This window comes from Diadema antillarum, unplaced genomic scaffold (assembly GCF_040938485.1).
Source record: "Diadema antillarum isolate AM-2024a unplaced genomic scaffold, OU_Dant_1.0 seq00001785_RagTag, whole genome shotgun sequence".
Classification (NCBI taxonomy): domain Eukaryota; kingdom Metazoa; phylum Echinodermata; class Echinoidea; order Diadematoida; family Diadematidae; genus Diadema; species Diadema antillarum.
Genome location: NW_027272463.1, coordinates 39,686 through 53,891, shown reverse-complemented (window position 1 = coordinate 53,891; position 14,206 = coordinate 39,686). Strand labels below are relative to the sequence as shown.

General features: G+C 41.1%; 1 protein-coding gene across 1 annotated transcript; it reads right to left on the bottom strand.

Moving 5' to 3' along the window:
• Positions 1–3: 3 nt before the first annotated feature.
• LOC139712277 (intraflagellar transport protein 81 homolog) lies at positions 4–12,985 on the bottom strand (the record flags this gene model as incomplete). The annotated part of the gene is made up of 11 exons (XM_071624117.1): positions 12,842–12,985; positions 11,872–11,966; positions 11,171–11,351; positions 9,826–9,981; positions 8,383–8,493; positions 7,809–7,893; positions 6,265–6,428; positions 5,258–5,500; positions 4,296–4,445; positions 3,328–3,456; positions 4–174 (listed from the first exon to the last, which is right to left on the bottom strand). Coding segments are annotated over exons 1-11 (1,629 nt in total), but the record flags the coding sequence as incomplete, so codon positions are not given.
• Positions 12,986–14,206: the final 1,221 nt, after the last annotated feature.

Sequence of the window (14,206 nt, the reverse complement as noted above, 5' to 3'; positions counted from 1 at the left end):
TTCGAGCTTGGAGCGGTTGCTCTCGAGACCAGCGGCCTTGGTGTCGTAGGCGGTCTTCTTCTCGTCGTACTCCATCTGCAGCTCCTGAGCCTGCTGGCGGAGGGGGCGGAGCTCCTTGATGATTGGCGCCAGGTCGGCCTTCTTGGCCGCGATGCTTGTGTTCAGCTTGCGAACCTGAAAGGAATGAAGGCAACTCCGTTATAACAAAGTCCTTGGGGCAGACAGTTTTCTTAACCCTAAAAAGGCCGGGGGGGTTGAATCGACCCCCCCCCTCGACATTTTTCGCAACTACTCCGCCGCGCGAAATTTTTTGACTGCGCTGTTCACTGACTTTTTACTTTCAAGTCTCGTGCATCTTTTGACACCATTTTCGTGAAAATCATGCATACCGTTACGACGCTGCATAACGTTTTATACAAGCCTGTCAGACCGAAAATGGTTCAAAAACGTGATTTTATGTATAAAGTCTATGCAAATGGAGTTTTCTCTTCTTATTCATAAAGATATGATTATTTTTAACTTTTATAGGCTGAAACTAATTAATTTTAGCATAATTATGCTTAAAATAGGTTCTGTCATAAATTTTGCGGAAAAAAAAAATGATAAAACAAAAGGTCGAAAAAACAAAGAAATACATAAGAAATTCATAAAACAATAAAATACATGAGAAATTGATTTTGATACCAATTGTTTTTCAAGCATATTGTTAGGAATGCTACAAAGAATGTTTTCACCAAAAATTAGGATTCTAGGAGCTTTAATTTCTGATTTAGAGCAAAATGTATGATTTTATGCATATACAAATGTATTAGCATAATCAATCATTGTGAAGAAAATTTCCATTTCTTTTTGTATAGCTTGGTAGATTACGCCACAGGTTATGCACGTGCCAAATTTCATGGTGATTGCGTGATCGACGGCCGAGATCTCGGGGGGGGGGGGGGGGGGGGGGGGGGGGTTGATTTTAGACAAAGGACACTCTCGCGTTACAATATATTGTAACGCGAGAGTGTCCTTTGTCTAAAATCAACCCCCCCCGGCCACAGAACACCCAAAAAAGCCCGGCCTGGTTAGGGTTAAGGTATATTGAAATTTCGTTATACCTGACCAATAAAGTGTACAAAGATAGGCAGTTATTTTGGGACATGAATTTTACTTCGTTATAACAAGTTTTGTTACAACCATGTTCATTGTAATGGGAATGCACTGTAATGGTGGCAGGGGGGAGGTTGGAGGTAGTAACTAACTGGATCCTCTACTCTTGCTGAGTACCACACGGTATGCAGATAGAGATGTATTGCAGTAAGACTGTTTGTTTTGTTATGTCTACAACAGTCGCAGCGGACGACTATAATTACCTCCCCCGAAACCACGAAACGTTTTGAATTTTCAACCGTCACCGAGGCAGTGCGAATCGGGCGTTCTCATTTTCACCAAAATTTCACCTTCTCATATCTCCGCTATACATTGACCAAAATCGCTCAAACTTTCAGTATCAATGCAAAATCATGATTTCTATCTACATACGAAAAATCACGAGAAACGATTAAGAACTTTTGAACTTATTCAACATTTCATGTTTCTCTGTCTCGGAAAACTACCGTCCGATTATTTCCAGACACATCTGGACGCATCACTTAATATTCATGAAACTTGACATACATATTCATAAGACATGTGCGGACGTGAATGTAGCCCTGTTCGCTTTGCCGAAGACCTATTTTTGAAGTTACAAGTGAAAATAAATGAGGTATCTTGTCAGAAATCTTGGAGCAGTAAACCAGAATAATGACGTCATATTCTAAGAAAAACTGATTTGCGCTTGCGCAATGAATGGACTTTCCCATGCTGCTTCGATCCAGCAAGCTGATTGGTCGATGGAATGCAGCGTACTGTTACTGTGCGATGCGAGGTGGCTGCTGCGGATGCCTAGTAAACTGCACATGCATGCTATGAGAGTGGGACGTGGGATATCGATAAGAAAGTACAATGTAGCAAGCAGTGTGCTGGGGACCTCGCTACCTCAAAGACAAGCATTTACGTTATCAAAACTGGCCTATTAAAAAGAATGCAGCAAAAATTTGAATATATATCAGGTATGATACCATTTATGCAGTTGCAAATTCATGACATTGGATTATTCGGACTTAACGCAGATTTTACTGCACTATAGTAAGTAACATTACTACTACGAATTCCCGGTACGAGTTACGATCAGAGTACAGCAGTGCCGTACGGCACTGAAGTACAGGTGACGTTAGAGCGACAAAGATGTAGGTACGTGGGACTGTACCCTGTCTTCCCGTATGCGAATGACTATGAAATTTCGTGCTCTGAACGAAGGTAGAAAGTGCACCACTTTCGATTATTTCCAGACATATCCGGACGCATGACTTCTCGAATGTGATATTTTAGAGTTCCGGAAAGAAATACATACTTAGTAACATACATGAAAGTTTTTTGCTGTTCACGAAGTCAAAATGTGAAATTTTAGCGACGATTTCTGACAATTGTTTTCCGTTTTGAGAGTGAAGTTATGCTCCATTTTGGAATATTTTCTCGTCGTTATTTTAAAAAGTTAAGATAATGGCAGGTTAAAATGAGGTTTTTACTTTTCATAACCGTTTGAATTATCAAAAAATATGAATAAATAGTAAAGTTACAGCAGTTTTGCTGCGACACTTTCCGAGCGGTTTTCGTGCGAAATGTGTTCATTCAAGAGGAAAGCGAGGTCAGGTCAAAATGAAAACAGTGAGTTAATTGCACCCGTCCGCTCCGACTGACAATTTGTAGTTGTTTTTCAGTGTCACCTGCACTAGGAAGACATCAGCATCAGATTAATCCTTTGCAAGCTCTGAGCGTCAATTAGCACAGAAAACCCTATAGCATTGTACACACTGTCTGAAGTCCGTGGCAAAGAAAGGCTTAATATAGAACATGTAGGAGTAAGATTTCAGTTCAGAGAGCATCCCACTGTATCAATGCAGAACGTCCATGTTGCCAAATAGTAATAGGTAACAACAAGTAGCATCATTTTTTTTCTATGCAAATCAAAAATTACATTGAACAGTAGGACCTACTGACAGCATCGTGGCAAGACTTCAAATAGACAGGAATCCATTTTTCCAAATATTTGGTTACATAATAGTAGAGACAAAAATTAGGCAGGCTCAATTCATGGTTATGACGAGAACAAAATTATCAGAGCATGCCGATCAAGATATATGACAACGTTTCTGAGCCTACCACTTCATCATTGATGAACAAGACACTACTTCTTTCTTTTCTTAAAATATATATATACATGTATGGCTAAAATATACTCACCAACTCTGACATGTCTTCCAATGTCCGACCTTTGACCTCGTCCAGTTCACTCTTGATGGTAGACACTTTCTCTAGCTCCTCCTGAGTGTCATGGTAACCAGACACGCCCTTCTTGGCTTCCAGCTTGGCCTGTTCATTGGAATGAAACGGACACATGTAAACACACACACACAAATCTTGTTCATATCTGACACACCTTCAATCCTGATTGCAGGTACATACACTGTAACAGTGTTGTTGTAAAGCATAATAAAATGTAAAACATATTTCTCCTCCTGCGACAACGAGAAAGATGGAGCATTTCAGGAGATGTGCTTTGTTCTCATTACCTGACTCAAAGGGCTGCAAAACATCTTTTAGTGTGCGTGTGTGGGGGGGGGGGGGGGGCTCGTGGGAGAAGGTTAAATGGTCTTCCAGCATGGGGCTGAACCCTCAGGAAAGTCACAGGTTTTGTTGCATTTCTTTGATTTTTTTTCCTTGTTGTATTCTTTATTCATTTTCTTATTTTTTTTTTTTTTTTTGTATGGGGGAGGGGGGTGGGGGGATTCCTTGAATCACAATCTTTATGTATACCGATGTGGGAACTCAGTCAAATGAAATGTGCTGTGGAGTCACCTGATGCAGTCATCACCTCTAGATAATAATCTATGCATGCTAAGAGCTAACACATGAGAGCAAAAGATTAGCTTGATTTGTATACAGGGCTCAACATTAGCAATGGCTTGGTGGCCCAGAACCACTGAAACTTAATGTTGGGTAAACAGATTTCCAAAAAGGCTATCTTTTGGTGGCCAAATCATGAAGCTAAAATTCAAAGTTGATTTCCATATTTTTTTTTTTCTTTGCATGGAGGGCCACATTTCTTTTTTGGGGCCACCAAATTTTTATATTTAAAGATTTAGTGGCCTGAATGGGCCAATGGAGAAAAAAGTTAGTGTCGGACCCTGTTGTATGAATCATGAACTCACCAATCGCTGCTGGATCTGTTCGTCCCTCTGCTTCAAGATCTCCTCCGTGCGGGACAGGACTCCAAGCTCGGCCCGCAACTCGGCCAGCTCCTGGCGCTTCTTCTTGTAGTCTGTGCTCTTGCCTCGCAGCTTGTTCACATAGCGCTTGAACTGGAAGCATCAAGCAGGGTATTGTGTTGTAACAAAAACTTCTTTTTAACTCTTCACATGCATGCAATAAGTACAGTTATAATCAATGTTTGAAATTCTTTCAGTTCTAGATGTAAATATCTATTACTTTGCACCAATCTTATGCTCATTATAGGATTACTTGAGTATATTAGATTGGATTAGCAGCAACCTCATAAATAAATGAGATGACATGCTAACGTCACAGTCTCATACGTCTCCCATTGGCTAAACTTCCCTGTAGGGATATAAAATTAGATTTGAGAACTATTGATTAAAAAGAAATTAACATTCTTCTCATCAAAGTTTGTTTCATTTCCAAGAGCATCTTTAAAAAAAAAATAAAGATAACTAGGTAAATGTAACAACAGTTGTTAAGGTCACTTCTAATGAACCTTTCACTTCAAACAGCCCTGATCATCATCATCTCTATAATTATCATCCATCATCATCATCATCATCATCATCATCATCATCATCATCACTGTTATCACCATCGCCACCATCACCACCATCACCACAGTCATGATCTTCACTATTGCCATTACTATCACCATTACTATCACCATCATCATCACCACCATCACCATCACCATCACCATCACCATCACCATAGTCACCACCACCACCACCACCACCATCACCACCACCACAACCACCATCAACCCCACCATCGTCACAACCATCACCACCATCACCACCACCATCATCATCATCACCATCACCACCGTCATCATCACCACCATCATCATTAACATTATGTTCACTCTCCTCACCATCCTTATCGCTATTACCTCATCTCCCTTGAGCACCTCCTCTCCCTCCAGGTTCTTGGCCGCCTCCCTCTTGTCGGCCAGCTCCTGTCGGGCCTGGAGCAGCTCCTCCTTGGCCTCCCGCAGGGCGTCGGCTGCCCCCGCCTTCTTCCGCGCGATGATGGACGCCTGCTGGCGGAACAGGGACAGCTTGTCGTCCGTCGGGTTGCTGTGCATCATGCGCTTCTCGATCAAACCGTTCACCTCCGAGTTCATGGCCTTTATCTGCAGGAGAGAATAAAACAAGGGAAATGAGCCACAAAAAAAATTGACCTCTATATACACAGAGTGTTCCTATCCCATAGGTCCTATGACCAAGACCCACATTAATTCTGTTTTGGTGGTAAGACACCATGCTTGTCATTGTTGTATTTAGAACAGTCACACCATCGTTCACTGAAAACATTTAATATATTCTTGTCTTGAAATGGTTCTAATGCATTCTGACATGTCTTACTTGGTTTCAATCTAATGTGACTTTGTGAATGATACTTGAGTGAATGAATCGATGCTCTCGGAGGTCACATTGTGGAATGGTAAGGCACTGCTCATTGAAGCACCAGGGTGCTATGTGCCGAGTCTACCAGGATAACTATATCCCAGAGATGAGGGGGTAATATGAGGAGTATACGTTGCTTTTAGATGATGTGGTGCAGTGCAATATGTAAAGAGAGTCTGGCCAACTCGGGTTTTGGCTTATGAGCTTTGAAGCCTGCAATTGGTTAGTAGCTGGTCCTGTGACCTACACGGAGCCACTGTTGTTAACGAAGAGAGCGCATACACAGTGCCCATTGTTAGCTTGCTTTGATTATGATGTCTGAGTGTACACGCTGACCCCAAAACGCATATTGCGCTGAGTAACGACATGGCGTCCAATCCAGCAGTTGGCCAGACTCTCTTTATATACGGCACCGATTTGGTGAGACTCCATTGCCATAGTGATGTGGCAAGGAAAGGATCTGACCACTCAATGCTGGCTGACCACAAACCTGGTTCTGAATTTCCTCCAGGTCCCCCTGACCCATGGCCGGCTCGTTGACCACCCGTTCCAGGTCCTGGCAGGCCTTCTTCAGAGTCTCAAGATCCTTGGGCAGCTTCTCTTCGCACATGTAGGCATTCACCTTGTTCTCCTCCTCGAGTTTCTTGACAAGATCTACAGAGATAAAGATGAAAAAAAACTAGATATATCGCTACGGCTACTGATATGCCTCCGCCATAATGCATGGTTCTCCTAATAGGTCTATAGTACAATGTCTTGACAATGTGTGATGACAGTTTCACACAATTGGCAAAATATTAAAATGACAGGTTTGACACAAATGTGCTGAATGTTCACTTTCCTACAACTAGGTTCAATTGGATGAATGATTAAAATGTCAGAGTGCAGGTATTTGGGGAACTGATGATTTTTACTTGACTTTTGACCCTTTTATAAGTTTATGCATTGAGTAATTTTCAAGGTATTGAGAAAAAGTATAATTTCAGTATCAAATGGGGAAATAGCATTATCTAAACCTGGCCTTTGACCTTTGACCTCACAGTTCCAAAGAGAATCACTGTTAGGTTGAACATGCATAAATATGTAAGTTTCATGATGATACCTTGAGTTACTTTCGAGATATGGAGGAAAAAGTGCAATTTAGCACTTTCACTTGACCTTTGACCTTTTGACCTTTGACCTTTTGGCAAGAAACTTCCCCCAAAATATATATTGGGTAATACATGTATACATCAAGTTTAAAAAAAAAAAACCTTCAGGCATATTGCATTTTAAGGAAAGTAGTGATATTTTGAGGAGTTGACCTTGACCTTTGACCCCTGACCTTTGACCCATGACCCCCAACTTCCCTAGATAATCACTGCCCATCGGTACAAGCATATATACTAAGTTCCATGAAGATACCTTGAACCATTTGCGAGATATGGAGAAAAACATGAAATTTCCATTTTTTTTTCACAAAATAACCTGTGACCTTTGACCTTTGACCCTGTGACCCTAAAATCCACACAAAGTATTATCCCCCAAGGATATACCCTCATACCAAGTTTGATGTAAAACCACCACACGGTTCTTGAGATATCGACAAAAACAAAACGGGACGGACGGACGTACGGACGGACGGACGACCTGAAAACATAATGCCTCTGGCCACTTCGTTGCGGAGGCATAAAAAGAGATAGCTGTGGATCGAAGCTGAAACTGTTGTGACAGTCTCACACCTCAATTTTGCAGGGAAACATGGTACTTTCCTCCATCTTGGATCTGTCCACTAGGGTCCCTCAAGCTGAGCTAAAAGATCAATCCCATAAGAAGCCTGCTATGAATACTTCATGTACTTGTACTTGGCTCTCTGGTACATACATTAAAAAAAAACACACACAAATGTATACATGTTGGCCTTTGAGTTCTTTTATAAGTCTAATAGTATCCTTAGGTCCTTATTGCAACACTGGACATATTTTGCCAAGTTATCATGGCAGTGACAATGGCTTTGATCATTAGGAATTTGTTTTATCATTCTGTTTAACACACCTTCTGCAGACACTCCCACAGTAGACTGCTTCAGGTCCTTCAGTTGGTGCTTCATCCGCTGCAGCCTCTGCTCAGCATGGTGTAGCTGTAGAGTATGAGAAAAATAGAATATGCTGGTAAAAACGCAATGATGTACAGCATGCATAGCATGATACTGACCCCATAGTTGTTGTTGTTGTTGTTGTTTTCGTCACTGGTTTTTAAATTGTTGTCCAGCTGGGCAACAAATATCTACAAAGAAGACACCGGGTTTCCCATGGCCTACCTAGATGGTCCACGAATGATATCAGGGTCATACTTCAAAGCCACCCCATATTATTCACAAGTGTGTAATTAACGTTGGTGGCCTTCTTCTGCAAATGACAACAAACAATGACATCCAAGCAAATTTGTACTCTGAAATCTTTGCAGTGTACGTACGATTTAGAGAGATCTGAATTTGTTTTGAGCCCTTGCAATAATCGTTCAGATAATAACGTATTTGCTGAGCATTTTATGATAATTGTCACACAGATTACTCCTATTCATCAGAAATGACCCCCCCCCAAAAAAAAAAAAAAGAAGAAAAAATCACCTGATTCTTCTGCTCCTGCTTTTGCTGAGTCAGAGCCGTTTCCCTCTCCTGCTCTTTGCGGAAGTTCCTCGCGATGGACATCATGTGCTCATAGTTTGGCACCGACTCCACCTGGGGTTTACAGGGCAACAGGTATGAGATAAAATGTAACAAGCACATGAACAAACAAACAAACTAAGATACATTCAATTTAGACTGGAAACCCTTTTAAGAGACACTCAAATGTGATTCAAATTATACCTGATCCGTACATGCTTTCACATTGGACCAAGTGCATGTGTACAAGTGTTGTTTTTTGTCAAGTTCTTTTTAGTTTCCATCAATTTTACAATAATCAAATGCTATGCAGAAAGGAATTTAAGAGTGTACAAGTGATCTGTACTATTTAAATACATCCTGAAGAGACAAAATGAGAATAGATATGAGAGGAAAGTGATGATACTGATGATTGCCGTGATATAGGGCCTTCCTACCACAGCGTGGTGGTCACAAAGCTTTACAGCATGTCAAAACCAACACCTACGTGTACAATGCACTCACTCCTCTTTCCTAAGAGCTGAGAGCGCTCCAGCCACGCTGCCCACTAACCGACTGCAACCACAATCACCTTCCACTTCCAACCAGATACCAATTTTTCACATATAGAGGTAAAAACAGTGGCAAAAGAACACATAGAGTGCCCTGTTCAAGAACACAAGTACTATATCAGGCTGGTACTCTGGATTTTATAAATCTAAAGTGCAAGTGCACAATCCATTGTCATTAGGCACCTGCAGGCTGTCTTGATGATATCCTTACATTAAGCATCAACCTACAAATTGTAGTTGTAATAGAAACAACTCCATGCAAGAATTCATTACTTGCTGCTATACGAGATAAGAACCAGCACTGGTTGTCCAGTGAAAGCTCGGTGGTTTGGTGATTATGACAACTGTCAAACACTCACGAGATCATTGGTTCTAGTTCAATCTGAGTATGTATGCCCATGACTTCTTTTATCTGGCTAAAACTAAAATACTGAACAACTTGCTTATCAATGCTGATAGAAGACAATTTGTCAATCAGTTGCAATTGGGCACACTGTTGATTCATGGTAATGACTGATCTTACATTCATACCCAATGCCGAGGCCTTTCTACGTTAGTCTGCACAGAGAATGACACAGACCTGAGCTAAATTCACCATTCTGAGGTTGTCAGTCCAGTCAAGCCATGCTTACGCTGACAGTCTCCTGCTTCCTTGGTGAATCAAATCTACTGCCTTTTCTGATTTACACAGCCATAATTGTTTCATAATGATCGCGCCATAGTATTACATGAGTCTATACTTTTCTATTGCTTCTTTTCAATTTTGCCATATTTCGTATATTTCATTAAAAAAAAGCTATTCTGCTTTGTTTTGAATTGAGAAGCAGAACAAATGTAAACAAACAAACAAACATACCTTCTTCTTGAGTCTCTCAATTCTCTTGGTCACCTGATCCTTCTCATCCTCCATCTGTGAGATGTCTTTTCGAATCTCCGTCGTTGAGAACCCGGATGTCTTGAGGGACTCGGTCGTTTTGTGGAGCTCTGTGAAGGCCTCAATTAGACCTTCATACTGCAAGAGGGAGGAAAAAGAGATGAAACAAATTAGGTATGGCCCTCCTGATTTCCTTATTGAATCAGCAGGTAGTATTATTCTACCTTAAAAACACAAACATTATACAGACAAACCTGTCTATTGCGGCCACCCAAGGGAGACGAAAAAAGTGGCCGTTATAGACAGGTGGCCGCTATAGACAGGTTATCCAAGTGCATAGCCTTCATGTACATGCACATTGCACATGCATGTGTGTACGTATGCACACGTATGTTTCATGCATTGAACAATGCATGGTGATTATGAAATTGTTGCACAGTAGCATGTGTACAATTCTGAAGAAAGCTGGACACTAGTGCATTGTTATGACTGAATGAGTGATGACTGAAGCCGTGGTGATCACTGAACGTTGCCCAGGAATAAGTGGCACGGCTACAAAGCAGCAAAACATGCTGAATTATCTGCTTGGCTACGGCTCCATCGGTTCCTTGGCCGCTATAGACAGGTTAAAATCTACCACGGGAAACAAAAGTTGTGGCCGCTGGCCGCGTTAGACAGGTGGCCATTATACAAAGGGTCTTAAACAGGGTTTTTCTCTCGGGGGGATTTTTCAGTGGCCGTTATAGACAGGTGGCCGCTAAGGCAGGTTCGACTGTATCACATCATGCTTTCTGTTAAGAAAATGCCCACATGCACACACATATTTTATCACAGTTCCCAACACATGGATGCATGGATAAGAAACAAAAGCTGTGTACTTCAAAGTGAATGCATATGTGCGCAAAAGGAACACAGCCTAATTGATGGGCATGCACACCTGTAGGTCAATAATGTTGGATTGGGAAAGAAAAATACAAAGAGGACATACATGAGCACTGGTGTATGTTTGTGTTTCGCTAGCCACACAGTATACAAAAAAAAAAAAAAATCACAGTATCAAACTTTTCGTTAACTGGAGCTGAAGGCCATTTTCGTGGCATGAAACTGTTGCATATTGAAAACCATGGAAAAAAAAAATCATGAGCATGCCACATGTACTAGTACTAGAGCATTTTAGTATTTTAGTTTTAATAAAGTATTTCAGTTTCAATAAAGTATTTTACTTTCATGAATCTGGGACTCCTTGCATAAATTGCAAAGGTTTCATGTACGCGAAAATTTCTGGTTTTAAAGTACATACATGCTTATGCTCGTAAGCTCTGCATACCTGAGTGTAGGTGTCCATGACCTGCTCCTCCTGAAGAATGTCACCGGGGACTTCGATCTTGATGAGGAACCTGGCCAGGTAGGCCCGCTTCTTGAGCTCCGGCATCTTCTGGAACAGCCATTCCAGTATGGAGTAGATGACGGGCTTGTCGCCCGCCACGAGCCCACTGCGAAACTCGGCCCTGTCAGCAAGTAAATAGAGGGCCTTATTTGTGAGAGATGCCATTGTGTACTTACAAGTACTGTAAACTGACCAAATTTTCATGGGACTTTATATATGGAAGTTGTCATAGGGCATACCATTGTCTAGGCAAAAGGGCATTGCATAATTTGATTGCAGTTTGCGATGTGCATGGAAATGAATATAAGCAAGATTGATGATAAAAATGGTAGTGACCATGGAATTTTCAAATATCTATGTAACACAGAACAATTATTTCACTGTACCAAGTCTTTCAAGGCAACAGACAAAATTGCCTGTCTAGACTCGATATCTTCATAAGATATTGAAATAGCTGTGTACTTTGTTCGCTAAATTATCTCACAGTAATACTGACTGAAAAACAAATGCAGCAAAGACACAAGGTATCAATCAAGCATATTATATACCAGTCAATTTTATAGAACACACGCACCATACACATCTGATAAAGATACCAGTTGACAATGCACTACAATGTACTAACTAAACAGTAAACTTACGGAGGAACAGTTGGCTTGTATTTGAGCACACGCAGTTCTGCCAACATTCTCATTGCTGTAGTATCTGGGGTCTCCTCCCTGATGTCCAGCTTGTGCTAGAATGAGACGGATAAAACTTCAATTACATGTATCTTAAACATCAAAATAACAAACAAACAAACTATGGTGAGTATAACAGTTTTGAACTGGGGGCCATTTCATAGAGCATTTTGGTAGATACACATGTACTACTTTTTTGTCTAACAAACTGTTATAAGCTACTAATATCCTTGCATCCAGTTGGACGAGGGCAAATTTGTCTGACAAATCTGTCGGACAAAACAAATGCCCCCCTGACCTTTACTTCTCAAATCTGTCTTTGTATTTTTGCCCAGAATCCTTAAGCTTTATGATGATAGCCCTATCATGTCACGCTGAAGAAATGATCAGGAATTTTTGTGTGAGAGTGTCATCAAGCCATTTGAGAGTGAAAATGTGGGCATTGATAATGACCTGTAAGATAAATCTTTATCAGGCTTTGCATTATAGTTTGGTAAATAAATCTCTTGGTTTATTGCATAAATGTGAATACTCACAATGCGCTCATGACCTTGGGCATGACAATCACCAGTTTTGTGGCACACCTACTCAGTAAATTGCCCATGTACAAAAACATGTCTCTGAAACCAATGATGTACAAGTACATCTGATCAAATATTGCAAAATATTTCTTTGGGTATAATGTATACATTCAAAGACTACAAGGTATAGTGCATTCTTTTTTCTTTTTTTAGATGGTCACTTATGCTAGGTTGGCTAACAGCTACTCTACAGGCTCATGCTAACTAGCATTAAATCATGATAATAGATGAAAACAATGAAACTAGAAAATTGTCATCTTGAGGCAATCAACATCACACCAATTCACAGAGTCAGAACCAGTGACAACAGAAGCTAAAGAGCAGGAGGTTGGAATCTGGTTTTCATGTACCTGGGGGTTGATTTCAGCCAGGACATCATTGAGGACCTGCAGCAGCTGAAGCTGTTCCAGAGAGTCGAAGCTGATGAGATTGTAGTTCCGCCGGAACGGCTCCTTGTTGAGTTGGTCAACCACGTACTTGAGTTGGGCACTCATTGTACTGTGATGCTTCAGTACACAGCCAGTTGGTGATGAACTCTTGAGACAGTCTACTCACTTGCACATTGCCTGTCAAAAAATCAAAAAATCAAAAAAAAAATGAGCATTTATCTTAGCTAGGTATTAAAAAAGAATAGGCAGTGTAAAGTACACAGTGACACACATGTACCTTTAGTAACCATCCAACCACACACATCACATGTGACTATTGTGAGTAATGTGACTGTATTCTACAGCCTGAACATTACTGTTTGAATAATGCTAATGGAATGGCTGAATAGATCTAGGGATCTAGTTGATAGTCGGGTATCTACCTTTAGCTTTAACATACAAGCATTGAACTTCAATTTTCTGAGAAAAGGGAAGAACATTTAGATGTCTGTTCTTGTATATTCTAGATCCACAAATGGCAATATGTTAACATTTAGCGCAGGGAGCAGTCTACTTGCATTTGGTGGAGACAGAGAGAAAAGAGAATTCGAGAACGCCCTCACGCTGATCGCGCCCTCCTGTGGGTGCACTGTCACTGTGCAATCAGCCTGAAATCCATAGAAATCTAGGTCCATTAATCAACGTGCCATGGTCGCCGATCGGCGACTAAGAATCTTGAGCGCAAAAAAAAATTGGTCATTTAAGTTCTTGTGGTACCATAATTCATTACACCAGAAAACTGCCACTGATATGTACTGGTAGCTGATTTTGAGTAAATACGGGATTTTTCAGCTAGATGTATTTTTTTCGCGTCGGGGAAAATCCGCAGAGAGCGCACCCTCTGCGAGCTGTGTATAGATTAAAATTCTCATTGATAAACCACGCATGTGTATATGCTACTGAATCTGCATGTGTTGTCTATGCATTGTTCGCATTGTTCTGCTTGGGTGCTCTCCTGCGGGAGCGGCTTTCATTTTGTCCCTCAAAGAGGATCAAGCTTTCGTTCGTCAGTCAAGTCTTTCATCCTTTTGTCTTGGTGAACTTCACTAATAGTCCCCACGCTAGCATATACAAAAGAAGCACACGCTTTTGTTCTTGTCTATGCACATGAACAGTGGACGGAAAGTAGACCTGCAAACCAAGGAATTGCGCAAGCACAAACCCCTCCTGGACAAAGGCTTGCCAATTTCAATACAGTACGCCCACCCGTAGTATATACAGACGAAAGAAGGATTAGTAGGTGCTTGCTTCTCAAGTGGACAAAAGACACTCTTCCAGGACCTGGGA